This window comes from Mustela nivalis, assembly GCF_964662115.1.
Source record: "Mustela nivalis genome assembly, chromosome: 17".
Lineage (NCBI taxonomy): Eukaryota > Metazoa > Chordata > Mammalia > Carnivora > Mustelidae > Mustela > Mustela nivalis.
In genome coordinates this window covers 37263783-37289816 of record NC_139036.1, presented here as the reverse complement: position 1 = coordinate 37289816, position 26034 = coordinate 37263783, and the positions used below count along the sequence as shown (strand labels likewise).

At 58.1% G+C, this 26034-nt stretch overlaps 2 protein-coding genes across 2 annotated transcripts; one reads left to right on the top strand and one right to left on the bottom strand.

Moving 5' to 3' along the window:
• Positions 1–995: 995 nt before the first annotated feature.
• On the top strand, positions 996–14587 carry XYLT2 (xylosyltransferase 2). Its single transcript, XM_082704678.1, has 11 exons — positions 996–1254; positions 7317–7809; positions 8092–8267; positions 8523–8725; positions 9125–9205; positions 9402–9618; positions 9718–9894; positions 10168–10430; positions 10717–10912; positions 11540–11873; positions 13377–14587. The coding sequence occupies exons 1-11, from the start codon at positions 1120–1122 to the stop codon at positions 13697–13699; spliced, it is 2598 nt and encodes an 865-aa protein (XP_082560804.1). The 5' UTR covers positions 996–1119; the 3' UTR covers positions 13700–14587.
• Positions 14588–20738: 6151 nt separating this feature from the next.
• On the bottom strand, positions 20739–26018 carry MRPL27 (mitochondrial ribosomal protein L27). Its single transcript, XM_082704677.1, has 4 exons — positions 25941–26018; positions 23517–23648; positions 23016–23083; positions 20739–21315 (listed from the first exon to the last, which is right to left on the bottom strand). The coding sequence occupies exons 1-4, from the start codon at positions 25978–25980 to the stop codon at positions 21109–21111; spliced, it is 447 nt and encodes a 148-aa protein (XP_082560803.1). The 5' UTR covers positions 25981–26018; the 3' UTR covers positions 20739–21108.
• Positions 26019–26034: the final 16 nt, after the last annotated feature.

The window sequence follows — 26034 nt, the reverse complement described above, 5'->3', positions numbered from 1 at the left end:
CTCCGTGGACTGCCAGGTTCAGGGGAGGGCTGCCGGCATTCACACCTTGTCTACGCAGTGCTGGAACATACCAGACCCTCAGAAACCTTTAGCATCAGCTGCTAAAACAGCAAGTTGGGCTTCACCTCCTCTTTCGTTTGCAACATTTACTGAGCACTGCTGGGTGTCCAATGGCAGGTCAAGGATTCAAAAGTGAATAAGGCGTGATCCCAGAAAAATCACAACCAGCTTGTAGTTAAGCGGGTCAGCTGCTCGGGGAAGCACTTGGTGGGAGTGATGGGGAGGAGGACAGAGGCGGGGAACAGCTACTAGCACTTGACAAAGAAAACAGATATGCAAAGGTCTAACGGTCCTACAAGTGTAGTCCCAGACTAGCCGCATAGGCATCACCGGGAAACTTGTTGAAATTTCTAATTCTCAGGGCGCCACTCCCGACCTACCAACCTACGAAAGCAGAAACTCTGGTGGGGAGCAGCAATCTGTTTTATCAAGATTTCCTGGTGCTTCCAATGCACCCTAGAATTTGGGAATCACGGCTCTGGGAAAGGCCTTAAGATCCTTAGAATGAAAAGAGTCGAGAGGAAAGGAGACTCTGCGCAGCCTCGGATGCAAGGCAAGGGGGTTAGACTTTGCCCTGGTGGTGCGGCCTCCACGGTTTTAAGCAGGGGCCTGTCGCATTTACACAATTTCTCCCATCTCGGCGTTTCTGGGAGCTCTAGCATTCTCTGCGCGCCCTGGGCACCAAGCCTAGTTGCCCCACCCCCCCACGAGACACCAGGCGGCGAGCGAGAGTTTGGGCAGCGGGTACAAATGGGCTAGCGGTCCAGGACCAGGTGAGCGCACGCGGGAGCTCGCAGCAGACGAAGATAGCGAAGGGACCGCCTGGGAGGCGGACCCCGCGCTGCCCGGGGGGGCGGTGCTCGGGCGGGCCTAGGCTCCGCCCCCGGCTTGCGGGGCGCGGCATTTCGGACCCGTTGGCCCCGCCCCCCGGCCCGCCCCGCCCCGGCGCGCGCCCGGCCCGCCTCCTTGGGAGGGGGAAGTCGGCTCGGTCCGCGCCCAGCCGCGTTCCCGCGGCCGGGTTGCAGGGCTGGGCGCGCGCCCCGCGTCCCGGGCAGGAAGATGGTGGCGAGCGCGCGGGTGCAGAAGCTGGTGCGGCGCTACAAGCTGGCGATCGCCACGGCGCTGGCCATCCTACTGCTGCAGGGCCTGGTGGTGTGGAGCTTCAGCGGCCTGGAGGAGGACGAGCCGGGCGAGGTGCTCCGACCGCCGGGCGGGCAGGCGGGCAGGCCGGGCGCGGGGGCGCGCGGGGTCCTGGCGGGGCTGCAGGCGGCCCCGGCCGGGGAAGTGGGGCACTGGCCGCGTGTGTACCGGCGCGGGCAGCCACCGGGAGCAGGGCGTCGGGCCCCCGGCGCCCTTTTCCCAGGAGGGCCCCACGGACTGTGCGCGGGGGCGGTGCGTGACCCGGAGGCCCGGGCCGCGGGCGGGCAGGGGCCCCCGGCGGGAGGAACGGGTCTCGGTGGGGTGGTCCCCGGCCCCGGGAGCTGTGAAGGTCAGGCGCGGGGCGCAGGACCGGGAGGCGGGGCCGGGCCCGAGCTTGCTCGGAGGTGGGGAGCCCCAGGCCAAACTTTCTGAAGTTGGGAGGGGGCGGGGGTGTGCGCGTCGTGGGCGGAGGAGCGGGGCCAAGGGACCCCGGGCATCCACGCCCAGAAGCGCCTGACGGGCAGCCGTCAGTGGAGAAGTGGAACCCGGGGCTGGCACTCAGTACGGCAACCGAGGGAACAGGGAGTGACCCCGAGGGAGAGGACTGGAGTGTTCCCCAGGCGTGGCTTTCTTAACCTGGGGTCTGAAGAAAGCCGCGGGTCTTCAGGAGGAGATGGCTGGGAGAAGTGAGCTGGTGAGTGGCTTCAGGACATTAGGGAATGGGGGGGGGGGGCTATAGCTCTTAGGGAATGGGGACAGCATCAGCTGGTTTAGCAGAGCGTCAGGCCCCGGAGCAGGGACAGACCTGTCCAGCTCAGTACCCAGATCCCTGCCCTGAGAGTCACTCACTTCTGGCTGGTTTTAGCTGGGGCCCTGACACGTGGCTTCCCACGTTGGTCAGGAAGGGTCCAGTGGGGTCTGGGGCCATCTTGGAAGGTCCAGGAGATAAGCCAAACTCTGGCCCTAAGCTGTGGGCCAGTGTGCAGGGCTTCTCTGCCCATACCACTACCTCCTCGGTTCTAGTGTTTCTAGGGCTCAGAGTCGGTTGCTCTGCTTGCCGTATCCTCTTGGGTCTCTCCACCTGGCAGTGTGAAGGCCAAGGGAGCTCCATGTCCACTTACCCCTTCTACCCCTGGGCAGTCTGGAAGGACTGTTGTAGAGACTGGGAGAAGGGCTGCCCTTGTCTCTTTGGGGGCAACCAAGAGGCTGGGATGTTGAGGGAGTCGTAACAGAGTCATGTGAGCCTGTAACTCCAAAAGGAGCGGAGTGGGGTCGGAAGGAGGCTGGCTCTGTGACTTCCAAAGGGAGTTAGCTTGTTCTGTGTGGACCAGTGAGGAGGAGAAGGAGGAAGAGTGTTTCAGGGTCCATGTGAGAAGACGGGGCAGCTGCGACATTCTCCGAGGTAGTTGGGGAGCCCTCTGACCCTGGAGTGTGTGAGCAGAGGCCGGTGACCATTCTGGGGAGGGCTATAGCCTAGCCGCTGAGACCTCACAGAAACCAGTGGCCCCCAGCTTCATGACTCAGTGAGTCTCTGAAGGGGCTGAGAGACTGTCCAGGCCTCAAATCCCTGCTGGCCTGCCCACAGCCTGGGGTGGGGAACTCTGGCAGTAGAATAGGGGTTCCACCTCCCCACCTTCCCATCCAGGTTCCTGGCAGAAGCTGATAGGGCTGGACTGGACTGGGATAGTAGAGATCCTCAGTGACCTAAAGGTTGTGCAGTGTAGGCAGGCATTGGCATGTGGACCCCTTCAGCAGCCCCCTCGCTGGAGCCGGGGGTTGCCAGGCAGCACAGTGGACTTCCAAGTCCAACCAGCCCACCTCCCCGTTCAGGGTCCACTTCCGGCGTTGCTGCCAAGTGAGACCACAGGCATGTTACCTAGCCTCCTTCCAAGTCCTCAGCAGTGACCGCCCCCCTCAAGAGGGGATACTCACGGCACTTTTCTCACTGGGCTGTCGTGACAGTTAAGTAAAAATGATGCCCGTGAAGCATTAGCAGGAGTTCCTGGTGCGTGCTACACCACCGGGAAATAATACGATCTCAGCTCTGCACACGGCATAGGGATGCGTTCATCAGGTCAGTTGGTCAGTCAACAAACAATGGTTAACTCGTGCTCCCTAGCAGGCTCTGCTAAGACTGGGGATACGGAAATAAACAAGGTAGACAAAGCCAGGGCGCCGGAGGGCAGGTGGTGAGCAGGGGGGAGGCTGGCAGTGGAAAGGCAGCTCAGTTGTGTTGAGGGGGTTGGTGGAGCTGGTGGTCGGGGAAGGCTTTGGCAGGAAGCATGGTGGGCGTAGGGGAAGAGGCGCACCGAGTGGGCGTGGCTGGGTATTTTCGAGGAATGGGAAGGAGGGTGGGGCATGCTCCTCCTCGAAGAAGGTTTGCGAGTTAGTCCGGGGTGCATCCTGGAGACCCTAGGGAGGGGCCTAGGTGCTGTTGTAAGTGAAGTGGGGTGAGGCAGTGGGGTCACGTGCGTTTCAGATGCGCACTCTGCCCATCTATGGAGGGGCTGCAGTGGAGACCAGGTCCGACCGTTAATGTCCAAAGAACCACTTTATGGTTTTAAAAGCTTTCACAAATGTGGTCTCACCACTTACTTTAAACACAGCCTGAGATGTCTGAAAGTTGTGGGGGAAGCCATTCTGTGTTCTCTGGAAGTGGCAGAGGACTTGAACACCTTCTCCGTGGGGAAGGGGGACCTCAAAGGCCAGAATGCATCTAGGCCAGAGGTCAGAGAGCAGGTCCCCACCCTCAGGAAGCAAAGGGGACCCTGACCTCAGGGCTACTAGGGAAAGCTCCTTTGGGAGGACAAGTATGGGGTTTTGCCAATGCCCCTATGAACATGGGTGGGCAGAGGTGACGGCTGGCTTTCCTCTAGGGACCACCCCCCATTCCTCACTGCTGCCTCTGGGCCCCCAGCTTTCTCTGGGATTGTCCTTCTCAGGGTCAGGCAGCTCCCGGCTGCACTGCAGGGCCCCAGCCTGCCCACCTCCCACATCCCATCCGCACCGCAGCCAGCCTGGCCGTGTGCCCCACGCCCTGCCCTCTTGACCGACTTCCTGACTTGCCAGTACCGGCTTCCACTGCGAGCGCCCACAGCGGCTCTGCCATCTCTACCCAGTGGAGCTTGAGAACGAATGTCTTTCTCTGCCCATGGTGTCACCAGGTCGGACATCACCAGCTTGACCTACGCTCTGCTCAAGGGACTACGCAGTCACTTTTCCTGGGGGCTGTGCGGTCCAGGGCGCCCTCCCCAGTGTGGGTCCAGAGTGAGGTTTCCTCCCGCCTCCCACCCTGCCCTCCCTGTTGTGTTGTCTCCTTAGATGGAGAGAGACACCCCCAGCTCTCATCAGATCTCTCAAGAGATCAGAGGCTGGCTGGGTGCCGTGCGCAGAGAGTGTGGGTGCTTGGGTGGAGGAGCGGGGCTCTGGCCCTAAGGTAGCTGTCGGCCTGGCAGGCAGGGTGCCTGCTCTGTGCTCTGATGGGGGGTAGTGTGGGGGCAGGGAAAACTCAACCCAATAGAGTCCACAGTATCTAAGGGCCTTGGTGCTTAGATATTTAAGTAAATTTGACTATTTCCTAATCCTTTTCCAGCGATAGTAATAGTAATAATAATAATGAGGATATTAGCATCTCTCAAATGCTGAGCCTATACCAAGAACCTTACACTCACTCACTCACTCACTCACTCACTCATTCATTCATTCAGCAACTATTTATTGCCATTTCTCCTATTGCCAGACATTCTGCTGGGCTCTTGGAATGCATTAGTGAACAACACAACAAAAGCCAGGTCCTCATGGACATGCCATTCTTGGGAGCGGTGGGACACCTGTAATAACACAGAAGAAATAAGGACATTCTAGCATGAGAGAGGGAAGGAAGGGCTGTGGGAAAAGTGAAGCAAAGGTCAGGGTGAGCCTTGCTAAGAAGGTGGCATCTGAGCAGAGGATTGAAGGGGACAAGGCATAGTAGTGGGGACATCGTGGGGGGTCATTCCAGGCACAGGGGACAGTGCGTGGCAGGTGGTGTGGAGGGACACCTAGAAGGCCACTGCGGCTGGAGGAGAGTGAGCACGAGGTTAGCAGGAGATGAGGTCAGAAAGGGAGGGGTGGCCGGAGGGCCGGCTAGACACGGTTCACACAACCTCTGTGCACTCTTGGAGGCACTTGGGGTTTTTCTCTCGGGGAGCCCATGGGTGGTTTGGAGCAGAGGGGTGGTGAGGTGGGGCTTGTTTTAACGGGAACACACTGGCTGTGTGGAGGAGCAGGGGACCAGGGATGCTGGGCAGGGGTGGCCATGATGGAGGCCGGGAGAGGTGTATTATAAAGGTGGCCCCGGCAGGGCTTACTGGTCAGGGACTGACAGGGTGTGAGGGAAACCTAGAGTCAAAGATGACTCCTCAAGGGTTTCGGCCTGAATGACTGGAAGGAAAGGGTCGCCGTTAACAAGACAGGGAGACTGTCATAGGGGCAGGTCATGAGGAACAGGAGGAGCTCGCTTTGGGACTTGTGGGTTCCAGAGATCTGTCAGGCTCCCAGGGGAGATACCAAGGGTGCAGGCTGGCAGTTAAACACCTGAAGGTTCAAGGGAGCAGTCCGGGCCAGAAAGAGACACTGAGAGCAGCTGGAGTTCAGAGGCTGCTCAAGGTCCCCGGGAAGCGAGGGTGATTTCGGGAGATGAGGGAGGATGGGCCAAGAAAACTGAGAAGGAGTGGCCAGGGAGACAGCAGAAGCCCCAAGAGCGCAGCCGGCAGTCTAGTAAGGAGGGCACTGTGGGTCACAGGTCATGCTGTCTGTCAAGAGGCCAGGCCAGGAAAGGCCCGTGACCCGTGGTGGGTGGCCGGGGAGGCCCGTGGAAGGGTCTCGGGATGGCGAGGGTGCACCCAACGGCTGGCAGAGACAGTGTCCTCCAGGACACTAGTGTGCGCTCGCTCTCACGGACGCCCACACCTCTCTCCCATGTCATAGCTGAGGGACCTGCTCAGACAAGGTAGGCATTCAGGGGAGCAGTCGCACTGCTCTTTCCATGCCTCGGCCACCAGACACGAACTGCACGTCCTCTGTGTGTCAGCAATACCGCCGGACTCTGGGACAAGGGGCTGGTGTGACAGTCCCTCCCTTGGGAGCCCAGCCTGCTGGGGCAACGTCCCCCTCTGGGGGCAAATGGAACGGTTTGCAGGAGGGGACTCGGAGCCGGCTCCTGAAGGATGGGTGGGATTTGGTCCAGCAGGGAGGGGCACCAAGGAGGGGGACAAGGAGAGCTGGAGAAAATGCTGAATACACATGCCTCTCCGGGGTGACTAGGCCATCTAGGGGAGCACCTGGTTTAAGAAGAGGCCAGGGAGCCAGGAGGCAGAGTGTGGCAGCCGTGATTTCCCTTCTAGAGAAAACCCGCCATGAGGAGCAGTCAGGTGCCAGCCTCCAGCTGCAGGTGCCCTGAGGCCCCGCCTCAGCCTCCCAGCCGGTGACGGCGTGTGGCAGTGGCTTGTGCCGTCTGCGCCATCCCCAGCAGCTGGCCCTGGTTCTCTCTGAGCTGCACTGTTGTCCAAAGCTCTTCCCTCTGTCCCCTCTAACACCAGGGACAGGCCTGTTCGGGTGTTAACTCAGCAAAAGTCACGCGCTCTGACTCTGTCTTGGTCTCTGCCTCCCAGAGAATCCCCCCAATCTTGGGATCTGAGGCTTCCCCTCGGGGCTCCCCACCAGGCCAGGCCCCTTTACTCCTACAGCTCTACACTCCCACGTGGACATTCTGTAGCTGGCAGAACGCTTTCCTTCGGTCCCTTCCTGGCCAGGCCCAGCTGGGACTTACGTGTCCTCCGCAGGGTCTCCACCCGTTCTGCAACATTCATGTTCGTATTTGCTGAAAAAGAGCGCTGTCTGATTCCAGAGCCCAGGGGGACGCGGGGGCCTGGGGTGCGAGCACGTGGGGGTGTGGCTGCAGCAGTGTCCTGGAGGCCTCCCCGCGAAGTGCTCCTTGTGCAGAGCCCTCCTGGGAACGGCACTCCTCCTCAGGGTGGAGGATGAGGCAGCACCTTCTAGGCCTGAGGCCAGCAGGGAGCTAAAGAGCAGTAGGACAGCGACTGTCCCCATGACCCGCGTCTGCCCATCTTTTACAGAAAGGAAGGCAGAGGAAGCCACGGCCGCTGGACCCCGGTGAGGGCTCCAAGGACACAGACAGTTCAGCCGGGCGCCGGGGCAGCGCAGGCAGAAGGCATGGGCGCTGGCGGGGTCGTGCCGAGAGCCCCGGCGTGCCCGTGGCCAAGGTGGTACGGGCAGTCACCAGCCGGCACAGAGCCAGCCGCCGTGTCCCGCCGGCCCCACCCCCAGAGGCCCCAGGCCGCCAGAACCTGAGCGGGGCTGCAGCTGGGGAGGCGCTGATTGGGGCAGCCGGCTTCCCACCACATGGAGACACAGGGAGCGTGGAGGGTGCCCCCCAGCCGACGGACAACAGCTTCACCCCCAAGTGCGAGATTGTGGGCAAGGACGCGCTGTCTGCTCTGGCCCGGGCCAGCTCCAAGCAGTGCCAGCAGGAGATTGCCAACGTGGTATGCCTGCACCAGGCCGGGAACCTCATGCCCAAGGCTGTGCCCCGCCACTGCCAGCTGGCTGGTAAGAGTAAGAGACGGGGCTGGGCGGAGGGGTGGCCGCCCCAGGGCTGGGGTGTTGTGGCAGGACCCTTCCTTGCCCAGGGGAAGAAAACTCAGAGGGCACCCCCCCGCCGGCCAGGCTGGTGATAAAGTGCACTGAGTGGCCAAGGCAGAGCTAGGACCCGGGAGCGTCAGGCTCCAAGTCCAAGGTCCTTCCTTTGGAAAGCAGGCAGTCCTTTTCCTGCCTCACCTCCACCCTGTGGCCTGGGGAGAGGCCTCACTACTGCTCCTGCTCTCCGCTCAGGGAAGATGAGCCCCGGCATCCAGTGGGACGAGGTCCGGTCCCAGCAGCCCACGGATGGCCCCCCGGTCCGAATCGCCTACATGCTGGTGGTTCACGGCCGTGCCATCCGCCAGCTGAAGCGCCTTCTCAAGGCTGTCTACCACGCGCAGCACTTCTTCTATATCCACGTAGACAAGGTACCATTGGAGGGACAGCACAGGGACCTGAGTGAGTCGCGGCAAGACCCAGCAGGTCACCGGTAGCCAGGCTCGCTGGTCTGCCCGAGTGGCCTCCAGACCGGGGAGCAGGCCGAGAACATGGGGCACGGCCAGTTGGGAGCTAGAGCTCTGCCCTCTGGTCTTTCCATTCCGTGTCACTCGTCCGAGGGGGAGCGGGAGGTTGTAATGCTGGGCCCCCCCCGTGGCTGCTGAGTACCCCCGCGTCCACTGCAGCGCTCCAACTACCTGCACCGTGAGGTCGTGGAGCTGGCCCGGCAGTATGACAACGTGCGGGTGACACCCTGGCGCATGGTCACCATCTGGGGCGGAGCCAGCCTGCTGCGGATGTACCTGCGGAGCATGCGGGACCTGCTGGAGGTGCCCGGCTGGGCCTGGGACTTCTTCATCAACCTCAGTGCCACCGACTACCCAACCAGGTGTGGGCACTGCTCCAAGTCCTCCAGAGAAGAGGGGCAGGGGGATCCTTGGGGTAAGAGGGGCCTGAGCGACTCCCTCCCTTCCTCCAGGCCTCATTCTGGTCCCTAGACCACAATCCCAGTTGAGGGGAGGGCCTGGTAGAAGATCATGTCAGGATTGAGAGTGACAAGGGACTAGGAAGTGGACAGAGGCCTGGACCTGGGGTGCACGGTCAGAGGGCAGGACTGCATGGGAGCTGCGGGTGCCCATGGCCCTGGAGCATTAGCCCAGGGCAGGGCATGTGGCCCGGACAGCTCCCTGTTTGGCAGGGAGCTGCAGAGGGTGCCAGGGTGGGAAGTGGAGCCTGAGCCTGAGCCAGTCCCCTCACACACACTGCCCCTGCCCCATCCCCTCTCCAGGACCAACGAGGAGCTGGTGACTTTCCTGTCCAAGAACCGGGACAAGAACTTCCTCAAGTCACATGGCCGGGACAACTCCAGGTGAGGGGTCTCATTACAGCCCCTCCCACACACAGCGGTTATAGGGCCTCCCAGCCAAGCCCAGACTGAAGCATGCTGATCCCTGGGTGCATAAGAGAGCCTGCCCCCCACCCCCTAAGACTGTCACTGTGGCCTGTCTGCCCCCTAACCCCCACGACCTTCATCGTGGCCCGTCTGACCCCCGCCGCCCTGGCAGGTTCATCAAGAAACAGGGCCTGGACCGGCTCTTCCACGAGTGCGACTCACACATGTGGCGGCTGGGTGAGCGGCAGATCCCGGCGGGCATCGTGGTGGACGGCGGCTCGGACTGGTTCGTGCTGACACGCAGCTTCGTGGAATACGTAGTGTACACGGACGACCCGCTGGTGGCCCAGCTGCGCCAGTTCTACACGTACACGCTGCTCCCCGCCGAGGTGGGTGACCCGGGTCCCCCCTCACCCCCACTGCGAGGGCAGGGAGGCTGTGGCCTGTGGCTCACCCCCCGTCCCCCCGCCCCCCCACCCCTGCCGCAGTCCTTCTTCCACACGGTGCTGGAGAACAGCCCGGCCTGCGAGAGCCTGGTGGACAACAACCTGCGGGTCACCAACTGGAACCGCAGGCTGGGCTGCAAGTGCCAGTACAAGCACATCGTGGACTGGTGCGGCTGCTCGCCCAACGACTTCAAGCCGCAGGACTTCCTCCGGCTGCAGGTGCTTCCCCGGGGACACCCCCCCTCGCCCGGCCACCCCCTGCCCAGTCTTTCTCTCTGTGCTTTCTGCTGGCAGAAGGGATTCAAGCTGAGCCCCCATCAGAGAATCTGGGGGTGGCAGGGGCTTCCCCTGCAGCAGCTCTTGGGGCTCTGCTGGCAGTGTGAAGGGCCCCAGGGGGCTGATGTCTAGGCAGTGCTGGGAGGGCCCCCCCAGCCCAGCCACGCCACCTGGGACCTCCAGACCCCTTCACCCTCATTGCCTCTCCCGCTCCAGCAAGTCTCCAGACCCACCTTCTTCGCCCGGAAGTTCGAGTCGACCGTGAACCAGGAGGTCCTGGAGATCCTGGATTCCCACCTCTATGGCAGCTACCCACCGGGTACACCAGCTCTCAAGGCGTACTGGGAGAACACCTACGATGCGGCCGATGGCCCCAGTGGGCTCAGTGACGTCATGCTCACCGCCTACACCGCCTTCGCCCGCCTCAGCCTGCGCCACGCTGCCACCGCGACACCCCCGCTGGCCTCCCCACTCTGCAGGTGAGACCTCCTTCTGACCTGTTGCAGGCCCTGCGCATGCGGCACCCTGTGGGGAGGCCAGTCAGAAAGAGACCGCCCCAACCCCAGGGAGTCCCCCGTCCAAAGCCAGGGAGAATACAAATAAAGCAAAGAGAGCAAGAGCCAGGCACGTAGGTGCTGTGGGTGTGAGATTTGGGGCAAAGGACACGCTTGGGGATGGGACTACCCAGAGCCCCCTCCCTGGGACTCCAGGCCACGTCGGGTGTGCTGATGGCATCTCCCTTTCTCCCTGCTGGAACCTTCTTAGGTTTGAGCCCCGGGGCTTGCCGTCCAGCGTGCACCTGTATTTCTATGACGACCATTTCCAGGGCTACCTGGTGACGCAGGCGGTGCAGCCCTCAGCCCAGGGGCCGGCAGAGACGCTTGAGATGTGGCTGATGCCCCAGGGGTCGCTGAAGCTGTTGGGGCGCAGTGACCAGGCCAGCCGGCTCCAGAGTCTGGAGGTGGGACAGGTCCTCCCCTTGCTTTTTCCTGACCCCCAGTTAAGACTCCGGGGAGTGGGAAGAGGGGGACAGACACCACGGGAGGGATAAGGACTGGATTAGGCCTTTCAGGACTGGGTTCACAGGCTCTCCCTTCCCAGCGACGGAGCTAGGGTCTCTCTGACAGGCGCACGCCAAGGGGCACCTCCCTCGTGGGGTGCACAGAGGACATGCAGGGAGCAGGGAGATGACTGTACTGCTCTAGAGGGCAAGCCCAATCTTCTACGATGCTGCAGCGATTTCCTTCTAGAGGGACTTTGATACTCCATTAGGCTATGGAGTGTCCTCTGGCTCTTGGAGGCTGTGGCTTCATGTGGGGATGGATTCTAGGCTGGGCCTTAAACCTCAGCTCAGCCTTGTGACTCCCACCACAACAGAGCAAGCCAGAGCAGGAGCCTAGGACATATCTGAGAGCTGAGAAAGATCTTAGAGCAAATCCCAGTCCCAGCCTTTCCTTCTGCAAATGGGGAGGCTAGAGCCTGAAAAGACACAGTGACTGGGCCAAGGTCACACAGACAGTTAGAGGCAGTATCAGAGTAGAGAGGACTTGTCCCCCCAGCGCCCGCCCAGCTGCCTCCCTCCCTACAGGTCGGCACTGAGTGGGACCCCAAAGAGCGTCTTTTCCGGAACTTTGGGGGGTTGCTGGGGCCGCTGGACGAGCCTGTGGCCGTGCAGCGCTGGGCCCGGGGCCCCAACCTCACAGCCACCGTGGTGTGGATCGACCCCACCTATGTGGTGGCCACGTCGTATGACGTCACGGTAGACGCGGACACTGAGGTCACGCAGTACAAGCCCCCGCTGAGCCGGCCCCTGCGGCCAGGCGCCTGGACTGTTCGGCTCCTTCAATTCTGGGAACCCCTGGGTGAGACCCGCTTCCTCGTGCTGCCCTTGACCTTCAACCGCAAACTACCTCTCAGGAAAGGTAAGGATCTAGGCCCAGAAGCCAGATAAGATCTAGGATTCACCAGGCAGGCGACCGGTCCCAAGAAGGTGACCGTCAGGGCTGACTCTCGAGTAGGGGAAAGGAGCAGGGCTGGGGCCTGGATGATCTGTCCCTTAGTATCCCTGTACCGTGGTAGGGCAGTGAGGCAAGCTTTGTGGTCAGGTGGACTTGGCTTTGGAATGTAACTCTGACATTTTAGTTGGACCTTTATCCTTGGCAGGTTACGTGGCCTTCAGAGCCGAGCCCTGGTCTTACTTGTGTAAAGTAGGAGGGATAGAACCATTGGAGGCCTCCAGGATATGTGGAACACAAGTCCACTCAAACCAGCTCAAGTAAAATGGGGAAATTAGGGGAAGAATGCAGGGCTGTCCCCCAGAACCCAGGATATGTCTCTGTGGGGCAACCTGTCCTGTCTGTGTGTCAGCCCCAGGCACTGGCTTCTCAGTACATGATATTGGCCTCTCTATGTGGTAGAGACTGACCAGGGCCTCCTGGTCCCCAGATACCTGATACTTGGGGCAGCAGACCTGATTGCTCACCCAAACCACCATGTGGCTGGGTGGGCGGGATCCTGTGGCCCAGCCCACACTTAGGTGAGGCTAAGGGAGCAGTCTTGGAACACAGGCATAGGCTTCAGGTTCCCTCAAGAGGGGCCCCGGACAACTATCTAACTCCTGGGAGATATCAGGGATGAGTATGTGGGTAAACATAGCTTATATACAGTAGGTGCTCAATAGGTAGGTGTTTCCTTCCTCAGGGTCCATCTTATCACAGAGAAGATCAGGAATAACCCAGAGATGGATGCATTACAGGCGGTGGGGCAGGGTGGGGGGGCGGGCGGCCACTGTGGCAGATCCAAAGCAGACAAGCCATACCCCTGCTTTCCGGGGTCTCCGAGTCTGATGCGGGAGATGAGGACAGGTGGAGGGCCGCTGTCCAGCAGGCCGGTATTGGTGCTGAGCCCCGATGAGCTGGAATTTCACAGAGAAGGGTGTTCTAAGCTGAGGAGAAAAACCCCATGGGCATCTGGTGCATGAGTGGAACAGAGGGTCAAGAGGGTAGGAGGTAAGGGGTGGTGGGAAGGGAGGGTGGCAAAGAAAGCAGGCCCCACAGCTGAGGGCCCGAGGCTCTGGGAACCCCCCGGGATGGCTGAGAAGGGGCGCAGGGGACAGAGACCAGACCATCATGGGAAAGTTACCTCCTCTCCCAAAGTGCCTTGATCTCACCGTTATGAATCCTTCAGCTGGGAATTCAGAGATTATGACCTTGATTTCATGAAAGCGGATAGCGTCACAGGCCCAGAAAGTTCTGTGGGTGAGCACAAGGTCACAGGTCACTCAGCGCTATGTGACTCCCTGGTAGAGCTGGGAGAGACCCGGACCCGGGGGTGCCCAGACCTGCATGGGGAGGGGGCGGGGGCGGGGGCTGGCCTTCACCGAATTGGCTGGGCGGGGCCTCTCACTGTCTGTCCTGCACCTGCAGATGACGCCAGCTGGCTGCATGCTGGGCCACCCCACAACGAGTACATGGAGCAGAGTTTCCAGGGCCTCAGTGGTATCCTGAACCTCCCCCAACCGGAACCCGCAGAGGAGGCCGCCCGGCGGCACGCAGAGCTCACAGGCCCAGCCCTAGAGGCCTGGACAGATGGGGAGCTGAGTGGCTTCTGGTCTGTGGCCGGACTGTGCGCCATGGGCCCCTCCACCTGCCCCGGCCTGGAGCTTTGCAGACTGACCAGCTGGAGCTCTGTGTCCCCCGACCCCAAATCAGAGCTGGGACCCGTCAAAGCGGACGGGCGACTCAGGTAGCAGGGCCCCGGCCTCCGGATGACCCGGGGATTGCACCTTACAGACAGCGGAGGGGTGTCCCCTCCCCACAGGCAAGAACCAGAGGCCCAGGTCGGCTACCCCTGTGAGCCATCAAGGATGGGCGCAGACGGCAGGGAAGGGGGGCATGCTCCTTACTGCTCCCGGTTCTGCCGGGGACCCCATTGGAGGGCAGGAGTGTGGGGAGAAGGGCTCCAGCTTCCACGCCCCGCTCTTCCTCACTTTCCCTTCTAGGTTTCTTATTGTTTGGGTTTTTTTGTTTGTTTGTCTGTTTCTAATGGGTGGTAGGGGAAGGAACTGGAAATGAAAGCTGTGCAATAGGGCTCAGAGCAGCCCCAGGAAGTGGGCCATGGCTCTGGGGAGCAGGGGCCTGACGAGCCCATCTGCTGTTGCTCTGGAGGAGGCCGGGCCTGCCTCACTCTCCGGGACCTCATTCCCCCAGCCTGGGCCTGTGGTGCTCATGGCTGAGGCTCTACGGGGATACAAGTGCCACGCCAGGCTCTGAGGCCCGGAGACCAGGTGATTTGGGGGAGCGCTGCAGAGCTGGACTCTAGTGGGACAGCCTCTCTTCTTGTAGCCAGGGGACCATAGAAGAAGGGGTGGGGCTGGCTCTCGGGCTTTCCAGCATGTCTGGCCCCTCGGCAGGCAAGGCAGGGCATCAGGGCCTGCTGAGACCAATGCAGAGTTTCCCAGGTACCCAGAACTGCAAGCCGGACCTGGGCTCCCACGCTGGAGGGGTGAGCCCTCGGGAGCAGTGTGGGAAGAAAACTCTGTCGGGGCTCTCAGAAGAATCTAGAGAAGCATTGTGCCTGAAAGCTCCGTGTGCAGTCTGAAATATGCAACAGAAGAAATATATCTCTATCTCTCTAAGTCAAGCCTCCGTGTCCTTCCTCCTGGCTGTCAGGAAGCTGGCACTGTCTGGCCTTCCCCCGAATGTCTTCACTGGTATGCTCTGAAAGCCATGAGAAGGTGGAAGTTTTATTTCCCTCGGGTGGGAACGGTTTCGACTCCAAGAACCAGAAGGGAGGCAGGAACCCATCTAGAGCAGCTCCCTCTTTTTCTGAGGGCCAGATAGGCCCTTGCTCATTGACGGCCAGGAGGCCAGCATGAAAGCCACTTCAGTTCTCAAGGGTCCTGACCCAGCACTTCCTCGGGATGCTGGCTTCTTTGCCTTTGGCCTCATCAGGGCCCATCCCACAAGCTCTCCTCACTCTCCTGCCCAGCGCCGATGTATGGAGCACCCCCCAGAATGGAGGCAGCCCCAGCCACAGCCTGGTAGTTTGCGTTGGAATTGTAGGGGCAAAAGTCACCGTGGCGTGGGTCCCTGGCCACCACCCTAGGCCCTGGGAGGGCCATGCTGGAAGGGTTTGTCCCACCTTTCTTCTCTGCCAGCCCCTTTCTCCCTCCAGCTCTCCTGCTGTTGTCAGCAGGGGCTCCGTATCAGACCTTCACGCCTGACTTAAAGTGGGAGCGAGGGTTTCTCAGACCTTTAAAAGCCCTCCATCGGAGGTCCTGCATAGGCCTGCTCAGCTCTGCACGGGGAACAAAGGGCTCATTCCTGCTTCGACTGCCACATGTCAAGTTTTCCTAGTGGCCAGGAGAGGGCGCCCTTGACTGCAAGGAAGGGCGGTGGGGTGGTGGTCTGTTCAGTCAGCGGGCAGGCACTCTGCATAGCATCTCACTGAATCCTTACACTGCAAGGCAGGATGGACACGCGGCACACCAGGAAACGGGAATGATGAGCCCGAAGTCACAGCCCTCCAGTGGCGGCAATAAGCTCCTGGCGGAGGCAGGAGGCCTACCTTGCACTCTGACCACCCCCTGCCTTCCTGAGAGCAGGTCACCAGCAAGGAGCTGATAGCAGGAACTCCCCCTAACTCGGGTTAGGGGGCAGGATGACATTGTTCTGGCTGCTATTTTTGTCAACCTCTGAAACTCCCCCTGAGTCTCTAGAATTTTTTTCTTTTTTTTTTTTAACACAAAAACTCTTAGGTCCATAAAAAGAAAAATTGCTTAGTGGGTCCCGGTAACGGTCAGGGCATTTACACTCTGTGGGCCGAGGACTCTCCATCCAGCTGGCAGGGTTCACCTGGGCTGCTGTTAGGTTAGCACAACAGTTTCCAGAGTCTTCATTTCTGAAATCAGCAGGGCCTGCGCTCTCCGTTTCAGGCCCTGCCAAACTCACCCCATCACACCAGGCCCTGGTTACTTATTACTAGCAGCCATCCACTGCCATAAATGCTCAGAGTTTGCACGTTGAGCCCAGTGGCTGGGCGCCCTGCCTGAAGGTTCTGAGTTTGTTGGTGAGGCGGGAACCCGGTGGAGGCATGGATTCAGAGCTCCCTCAGGAGATCCTAATTTGTGGACCAGCTCCACCCACACTGCTCCGGCAGGCCTGGGCTGACCTCCTGAGTTGGAAGCATTGCGGGACCCAGACCAGGCTCCAGGCTCTAGGCTCCAGAACCCCTGGCCGGTTCAGAAAGCAGGTTTGACTGTGGAGGCCAGCCCTCCCCGCCCTCTCCCCTGTGTGAGCCACAGAGGCCAGAGCGCAGCTTCTCTGCCCCGTTTTCCCCACCCCTGTCTTTCAGGAGGGTTAGCTCAGCCTGGAGGTTTGGGCTCTGAGGCTTTGAAATCCTGCCCCCAGGCTGGGCCCCTGGGGTCAAGATCAGGATTCAGGACTGGCAGAACAAGGGGTGGAGGTGGGTTGGCTAGGGCAGACTTAGACCCCATCGGCTAAGCACTAATTCCTTTGGAGGCAGGGGGAGCGCCTGGGGAGGGAGGCTTTTGTATTTTGTGTCCCTTGTGCCCAGTTTCCAGGGCAACCTTGGACTGCTCTGTTCCCTTGGAGGGGGAGCCAAGAGCAGAAGACAGCCAGCCAACTGGCATCCTGAGTCCCATTACCTGGGCCAATGGGAAGTGACAGGGCAGAGTCCCCGGGAGGTGATCTGGAAGTGAGAAGTGCACAGGTCTAGGTGAGTTGAGCCCCCCTGGCTGGCCAGTGGGTATGCCAGAAGCTGAGCCCACTCCCACCAACTTTTTCTGAAAGTCCTGGATGGAGTTCTGGGGAGGCCAGGCCCGCAGGGGAATGCCCTCTGTGGGACACAGGGTCATGGCATGGCATTGACAGGTTGAGCAGGGCGACGGCAGAAGCCGACAAGCTGGCTCTGAGCCAGGGCCAGGGTTCCTGAGTTGACGGGGGGGGGGGGGGGGGGTGCGACTCTTGCTGTCTTCAAGGTGGCTCAAGGCTGATATCTTGTCTTACCACCCCTCTGCCACTGCCATTCTGCGTGCAGAGATCCCCACAGACAGTAGCCTCCTAGCTACTGTTCTGAGTGCCTCCTGTTGTCCTGAGTGCTGGGATTGGGTCAGATGGACCCCTGACCCCTTGCCATGGGCCGTAAGCCCAGCCTCTTCATCTATAGGGTCACCTAGAGCAAGCCACTGGAGAAGAATGCTGTTTGGCTAGACCTTTGCCCGCCGAGTTCTGGGATGCCACAGTCTGGAAGAATGGAGAAGGGGCTGAATTCAGGCACTGGGGTCTTCTGGGGTCCTTGCCGGCTCCCGCAGACCCACCGCTTGTAAGGATGCCTAGCCCTTCCACAAGTTCCTTCCCCTCCCTAAGTTTGTCCCTCTCTGAACTCCTTACCCATGTCACTTCCCTGGGCTGAAGAGACAGAATAAAGCTACATTGCTCTCGGGGAGCCTGGGTGGCTCAGTGGGTTAAGCCCCTGCCTTCGGCTCAGGTCATGATCTCAGTGTCATGGGATTGAGCCCCACATCGGGCTCTCTGCTCAGCGGGAAGCCTGCTTCCCCCCCCCCCCTCTGCCTGCCTCTCTGCCTCCTGTGACACCTCTCTCTCTGTGTTAAATAAATAAAATCTTAAAAAAAAAAAAAAAGAAAGAAAGAAAGAAAGAAAAAGTACATTGCTCTCCTAAGTCTGCTGCGGGGGGGGGGGGGCCTTGGTGCCCCCACAGAAAGGAAGCTGGCTGTGCCTCAGTTTCCCCTACATGTCAAGCTCATGCTAGACAGTCTTGTCAATCCTACCTAATTTCTGGAGCGGGATTCCAACTTGGGGAGGTGAAGTGGGTCCATGCATGCCGGGTGCAGGCTGGGCCCTTGACTGTGCCTCTGGGGGAAGGGTAGTTTCATCATGGCCATCCTTTTTGGCTGCTGCTGGACCAGCGTGTGTTGGAGTGCGGCCAGAGTCTCTGCTCCTGCCACTTGTTCCAGATCCCCAGTCAATACACAGGCACCCTTGCCCCACAACCCTTCCCTTGCTGCTGCCCCCCACCCCAATCCCAACAAAAGGGTGCCTGCTCTCTGGCCAGGGAAGAGCAAGTGTTCAGTATGGAAGGGGCCTTTGGGATCTACTCTATGGACCCTGCACCTTCCAGCCTGGGTTCCGCTGGGGCCGGGGCAGCAGTGTAGAAAGGGTTAATTAAGGTCCTTGCCTTCTTCTGCCTGGTGATTGTTATTGTTAATGGGGACCCCGTACTGGGAGCTGCTGCAGAGGGCAAAGGTCTTATCCCAGCTCGCTCTCTCCCTAGCTCCCCTCCCTGGCTCCCCAGAGAAAGCCCAGAGCACTGACATCTGAGGGGAAGAGGCCAGCCTTTCCCCAGGGATAGGGCACCGTGTGGGAGCCTGGGTACAGAAAGCAAAATGAATTGTCTGATCTGCAACCTCCGCATGCTCTCATCCTGCACCCCTCCCCAAGCACTTTTAGGTACCAGAGAGGACAGAGAGGTGGACACAGGAGGTTTCCTCTCTTTCCCAAAGAGCCTCAAAGTGGCTGCCAGACAGTGAGAGGGACCTGGTGGCTGGAGAGGAGTGGTGGCTGTACACCGAGCACATCTCAGAATTGCTGAGGAGTGAGCTCTGTGCCTTCATCTCGCTGGAGAGAACTAAAGGGGATGGGGAGAGTGACACGGGGACAGAAGGGTCTGGGCTCTGTTCTCTCACTTTCTGACCCTGACCCTGCATCGGGGGCTGCACTGAGTCATCCTTCATGGTCCCCAGGACAGCCCCCTTCCCTGCTTCTACACAGTAGGACATCCCAGTGAGGTCTTGACAGTGGAAAGATGCCAAGATTCCCAGGGGATCCAAGTGAGGGTCGGGCTGGCACCAGGAGTCAGCGGAATGGTGTGGACTGGGGGCCTGAAGCCAGGCCAGGGACCCAGGGCAGCTAGGGGGAGGATGGAGTGATGCCTAGAGACTTCTGGGAGAGGACAGTGTGTGATATTCTAATCTTGGGCTCACCCTGGGGAAGAAGGTCCAGATGGAAGCTGAAGGGTGGTGTGTGCCTGCCTGGTTCCCTTGGCTTTTCTTCGTTACAGGGCTATCCCCAGAGGGAAAAGGGATTCTGTGTGGGGCTGCCCCTGGCTCACCTAACTGGCTATGAGTACTGGGAAGAAGGACCAGCAGAAGCAGGTTCACCAGCGGACTGCACAGTGCTTGGGGATCTGGGCCTGCAGCGAGGTGAATGTTCAGCATTCCTTGCCCCAGGTGCCTTGGAGAAGTGAGCTTTTTTCATATTATATTTACATGTAATGCCCAGTTAGAGCCCCTCAGACCAGGAGAAGTAAAGGGCCACTGATGGAGAGCCCCAGGATTTGAAAGGAAGCCCCACTTCACCTCTTTGGGTGGAAGGAAGGACATAGGACCCCAACCCAGAGGGTGCCTGCTCTGGGATCCAGAACATCACTGCGGGGAGAGGAGACACAGGAGTCCGAGGCCCCAAGAAAGTGTACGTATGGGCAGGTGGAGAGAGGCTGGGGTGTCAGGGGATGGCTGAAGCCCTTCTTTCCTACCCCTCGGTTGCCATCATGCTAGGAGGAGGCCCTAAGGTCACTGCTGGTACCACCGCCCAACTGTGGCTCTGCTCACCCAACCCATGAAGCAGCCCACTGCTCTGCTGGGGGGCACCACCGCTGTCGGAGGAAAGCCCTGCATCCCGCCCCTCCCTGCTTCTCCAGGGGCCTGGAGGGACAGTGCTGAGCCCACAGAGATGCCCCCAGCCATCTTCCCAGCTGGGCCTTGGTACCTGAGATCCCACATGAAGGGAGCCAAAGTGAAACTCAAGAAACCCTGGGTCACCTCTGCCCAGGATCTGTGCGTGGAGAAGCTGGGGTCATGCCCTGAGAGAACAAAGTGACAAGTTCAAGGCAGATCTCCCGAATTGTGGGGGTTCTGCGTCCCCAATCCCTGAAGCTCCTGCCTACTGGGCAGAGTCCTTGGAGGAAGCCACTGGACTTCACAAACCACCTCCCTCCAAAGGCCAGGACAATCCTCTGCCCCAGCTAAGACTTTCTTCCTGGCCCATTCACCGGAAGCCAAGCCTCAAGGGTCTTGGGCTGGATCCACAATGAAGGCCTGCCCCAGCCCACCCTCGGCCCCGACTGAGTATTCCTAAAGCCAGATCCTTTGCTGCCATTTATGGTTTGAGATAAACCAAGAACCAGAAAAGGATGTGAGGTGAGTGTGGCTCTCTCCTGGTGCACGGAAAGAAGCCCGTTTGTCACACATTCTGCCCCCTCATTGAAAGGACCTCGGTCCACCTGGCCTCTCTAGGCTGGACCCACGGAGTCAGGGAGGGAATCTGCCATTCCGGGGGCTATAGCCCCATCTCCCTCCAAATACAGCTCTAGGAGAGGACATGACCTTGTTGCTTCTTCTGTAGCCCCTCCCACCCACTCCTCCCAGGGCCCTGCCTGGCATGGGATCCCATGGGGTGGGGTGGAGGGGTTGCTGTGACATCCTCAAACACAAGCTCTTGTCTTCCTTCCCCTTGGAGAGCTGGTGTTAAAGCAATCCCCTCCTCTAACACACGCCCCTCTTCTCATTTCCTCACTCTGAGAGGCCCCTTTTCTCGGTGTACGCCACAGAACGTGGGTAAGGGCCAGGAAGCATGGCCGCATCTCCAGCCACGTCTGTCCTCACAGAGCACAGACTCACAACTCAGCAAACTTTACTTCAGGCCCCAGGTCAGGTCTCCCAAAAGGCTTCCCCACCAGTCACTTCAGTCTTTTTTTTTTTAATTTTTTTAAATAAAGATTTTATTTATTTATTTGACACACAGACAGAGAGAGAGAGAGAGAGAGGTCGCAAGTAGGCAGAGAGGCAGGCAGAGAGAGGTGGGGGTCGGGTAAGCAGGCTCCCTGCTGAGCAGAGAGCCCGATGTGGGGCTCGATCCCAGGACCCTGAGATCATGACCTGAGCCAAAGGCAGAGGCTTAACCCACTGAGCCACCCAGGCAGCCCACTTCAGAGTCTTCTGCAATCACCACCAAGTAGACTTCTTCAGGAGGCCCTGTCGTTCCAACCCTCGACTGCCCCCCAGCCACCCTCTCCGGTCACCTGGGCTCCATGCTCTGTCCAATGGCCTCAACCAGGAGTTCAAAGCATAGCTACCAGTTTGAAGGTGCCCTCAGGCTTGGTAGGAACTACATGGACAAAAGTCTTATAGAGCACAGCACCCTTGGGCAGCCTGGTAACCAGATCCACGGCCTCCGCGTTGCTTGGACTGGGCACATAGACCTCCTTCGTATAGCGGACTACTCCCTCCTCCAGGGCATACAGGTACTTCTTCTTCCCCAGCCCCACCTGCAACACAAAGACCAGGTCAGCTGGGCCAACGGCCGGGTGGTCCACCCCAGGACTTCGGGACAAACTTCTCATAAGGCTTCAGGCTCTGGGCCCAACAGGCAGACCAGAGAGCTCTATCTCAAGTTCCCTCTCCTGCTGCCTGGTGCTTCCTGGACATCTACTTCTTTGGTGACTCTATGACAGAAGAGGGAAAAGAAAACTCCAACAGCCAATTCTCGTGGATACTTGGTCCCTGAAGGCTTGTCTCTGGACCCATGTTTGTGCATCTGGCCAAATGCCACACCAGACAGATCCCCAAACCAGGCCCAGGAAAATGCCCCTGATCGCTGCCCGCCCCCCAACCGGGAGCTTGCCTCACTTAAAATTAAAAAACACTGTAGTTGTCATAGTAAACAAAACAGGGACCACAGTGATGGCTGCCAAAACGCAGTGCCTGGCTCTGGAGCCAGGATGTGGGGTTCAAATCCCAGCATCAGTACCTACTAACTACTGTGTGCCCTGGGCAAGCTGCATGACTTCACTGTGTCTCGGTTTTCTCATCGGCAAAATGGGGTATTGAGTACTTTTATGGGGTCCCCTTGAGGATTAAGTGAGTTAATCATAAAGCGCTTAGAATGCTGCTTAGCTGAAAACACGTTAGCTTTTATTATTGCTGTCATTATGTTAGCCAGTCCCAAGAGTTAACTGCACAGTGTCTCCAATTCTAAAAGACAAAGCTACATAAATACAATCAATTCATGTGTAAGTGAGCATTTCTGACATAATTATTGGCTACTTTCAGTCTTTCTATGCCTACCAAAACTGCCAAAAAAGGGGCGGTGGGGGGGACTTAATCCATTACAAAGGAAACTAAACTAACATTTCAGATAATGGGAAGAGTATAGAACAGGGGTGCCTGGGTGGCTCAGTCTGTTAAGTATCCCACTCTTATATTTGGCTCAAGTCATAGTCTCAAGGTTCTGAGATCGGGCCTCCAAGACTGGCTCCAAGCTAAGGTGGGAGCTCAGTGGGGAGTCTGCTGCTCTTCCTCTCCCTCTGCCCCCAACCCCACCTGCTTGCACACGCACTGGCATACTCTAATAAATAAATCTCAAAATAAAAAAAAAAATAGAAAGAAAGAAAGTAAATTACAGATCTGTGTTAACAAAGAAGCTTCCTACCTCAGAAAGTAATCCTAACTTGCCGAAAACTAAAATCCCTGCCTGATATAGACCTAATTTCTGGCACATACACTGAATTCTGTTTTATTAAATTCAAGCTACCTTTCAGCCATCTCATAAGGAATATACTGAAGTTGGTTTCCCAAGATTCAACAAGTATTTCAAATCACTAGGCATCTCCTCCTCTAACAGCTGGGGGTCAGAAAGGAGACCCAAGAGAATCAGGCTGATGCCCCACAAGGCAAAGCACAGTGACTGGGGGTCAGGCAGCCCCAGCACGAACCCCAGTTCTGTCCTGTGGGCCCCCTACTCCCTAAGTCGCTGGCATCTTACCTCGAAAATGGATACCTAGTGATACCTAGTGAATCACTGGGATGGGGTAAGGATGAAATGAGACAATACAGGCCCAGAAAGCAAAACGATGCCTGGCATTTGCTAAGTACCCAATACATACAACTGTTTGGTTATCACCACCATGCTATAGAGAGATGTGGGCCTGGGAAAGAAGAAAGGGGAAAGGGCCACAGAGCAACTCACATGGGCGCCTGGGTGCCAACGGTAGTGGCGCTGAGTCGCAATGATGTTGCCGGTATGAACGTAGTGACCTAGAAGAGAAGTCCGCAGCACACTGACTGTGGGCCCCGGTGATGGGCAGCACAGCAAACTGCTAAGAAAACATACTGGCCCTTGCTTTCCTGGCCCAGATGCTACACACCAACTTCTAAGCATGGCCCTGGACAAAGCCAATTGCTACATTCTCGGACACAAGCAGCCCCTTATCTCCCTCTGCCAGTCTCCCCCTACCCCAATGCCCCTACCAGCTTCCTCTCTTCTCTTGCCCAGGTTCACACCTATCTGATCTTCTGCAGGACCCTCTCCCCGCCTAGGTCTTCTCTGTATCCGTACTCTGGAGCCAAGGGCTCTGGCGAGCTACTTGGAGTATAAGACTGGGAGGGTTCATGGTTTTCCTGTTCTGAAAGTAATGCCAGAGACAAGGGACAGTACAGCTGGGAAATGGAAACCAAGGCACACCCTCACCCTCCATTTTCTTGAGGCCAAAGCGTTTGCCTGGTGACTTTCCACCCAAGTTTTTGGAGCTTCCACCTGTCTTCTTGGATGCATATCTGACGGCAAGAGATGCGGCCGGAGCAGGGCTCAGAAGGGCTGTAACTGCAGACAGAACAGAAATGCTGTTCAGAGCGGCTCCCAATCACTCATTCTCTGCCTCGATGGGCCATCTGCTAAGCTGAGAGGTGGCAGGGGGTAGCGGCAGGGGAGGTGAGGAAGATCTGTAAGCAGAAATGCCACTCGACTGTGTTGGTTTTCAGGGAGTGTCTGGAAATCCTTGGCCTTCTCCCACGGCAGGAGACAAATCATTCCTTGTATTGTCCAGGGTGTATGCGCTGCATGAGAAGTGTGTGTGTGGCAGGGGGAGGCAGTGGGTAGTGAAATATTCATGGAAAAAAAAATAAACACCATGTGCCCTGGGTCCTGACACATTCGGTCCTGTTGAGGAGAAACAAACACCACAGAAATACAAGCCAGCAAGAAGACGCCACAGGGCTGCCTGCTTCAGCCTCACTCACCACATGTCCTCAAGGGTCCAGACACTGTGGAGGGGCTGGACCACAGAGCCCAGCAACAGGACACCCAGAGAGAGGGTCCTGCTTTGGCGTCACCCACCACTTTCGCAACCATCCACCCATCCCCTGCACACCAAATACTTGTAAACAAAAAGGGCAGCTTCTCTGAGGGTGGCTCCCACAGGCTCTTAGCTAGTTCAGAAGGCTGGACTCTTTCATCAGCAAGCCCACCCAGTGCGGGTCCTGACCAAGAAGACTTGACACCCTCCCCTTGACTACTGACCTCTCCATACTCCAAAATGCTCAATGGCATTTCTTTTTAAAAGAAGAGTGAATTAGGGGCGTCTGGGTGGCTCGGTGGGTTAAGCCTCTGCCTTTAACTCAGGTCATGATCTCGGGGTTCTGGGATCGAGCCCCGCATCAGGCTGTCTGCTCGGCGGGGAGCCTGCTTCCCTCTCTTTCTGTGCCTGCCTCTCTGCCTGCTTGTGACCTCTCAGTCAAATAAATAAATAATAAAAAATCTTTTAAAAAAAGGAAAGTGAACTAAAATTCATACTAACCAAGATGGAAGCCCCTTGCTATATGACAAGCATAGGGCTGGCAGTCCTTGCTTTCAGCTCTCCAGACTCAGCCATGGTTAATCAGGACTATACCAAAATCTTTAGAGAAGTCTTTTAAGTCTCTGGAGCCTACAGGTTCAGACTTCCTGAAATCAGGTTTCTGAAGTTTTAATGACAGAGAGTAGCTGGCATAAAGGACCAGAAATAAATACTTAGAAAGACATGCTAAATGCCCAGCTCCAGGATCTACCTACCTTTAAATCTATTCATTCGTTCATCCTCTAACTTATTAAGCTGAGAAATGGAGCTTTTATCTACACTATCTCTTTCACAAATCTTTGTTTTTCAGCCTACTCCCCACCCTCCATCTCAGAGGAAATGATGCTACCACCTGTGCAGATGCTCAGGCAGAAATCAAGGAATGATTGCAGATTGCTTCCCTTTGCTCATCTCACATATCCAGCTCAGAAGCAAACTCTGGGTTCTATCTCCAAAACAGATCCTAAAACCACCCATTTCCCCCAAGTTCACTGACACTAGCATCTTGGCTAAATCGTGTCTCATGAGGGCTACTACAGCTTCCCATTCGTTTCCCTCATTTCCACCCCTACCCCCTTTTAAATTCACATAAGAGCAATGGTTTGCTTCTCAACACGTAAAACTGGCTTATGTCACTCTCTTGCCCCTCATTCTGTTACAGGATTAGGCCTCCTGTCATCCTTTAGGTCTTGTCTTAGATGTTACCTCGTCAAAAGGCTCCCCTGACCACCATCCCCCAAAAGACACAACACACACACGCTTTTGCTTTCTTTAAAGCACTTGTCACGATTTACAACCAGTTTATGTGCGTAGTTATTTGGCTTATCCACTAGACAGAACTGGTCCGGGAAATAGAGACTCTCTTCATTTCTGCTGAGATCCCCAACACCTAACCTCACTGTTCTGGCAAAGAGACTTCAATCTGTTGAACCAGTGGGTAAATAACTTTCTGAGCTCTAGTGTGCCAGTATTTATGGATGAAGGGAATCCACGGCGTGGAAGCGGCGTGCCCACGTCACCAAACGCTAGGGAAGCAGCACTTGCGCACGGGGCAAAGAAAGGACACATGCTCCTCGCGCGACCACCCAGGGCCGGGCCCCCCACCCCCACCCGAGATGTGTCACGTGGCCAGTGACAGCTGTCCCTCAAAGCTCGTAGGCAACCCTCCACCGGCGCTCTCCCGGCTCCGCGCCCAGGGGCCTCCACAGGGAACGGCCTCCCTGCAGGGTCTCCGTTCCGCCTGCACCCCTCGCCCCACAACAACCACGGCGTTCCGTTACCAGCCGCCCGCGTCCTTAGCGCCAGCGCCGCCGACGCCATGTTTGCCGGACACTCACTTCCGGCCTCAGAAATCTGCTTCCGGTACCGGGCGAT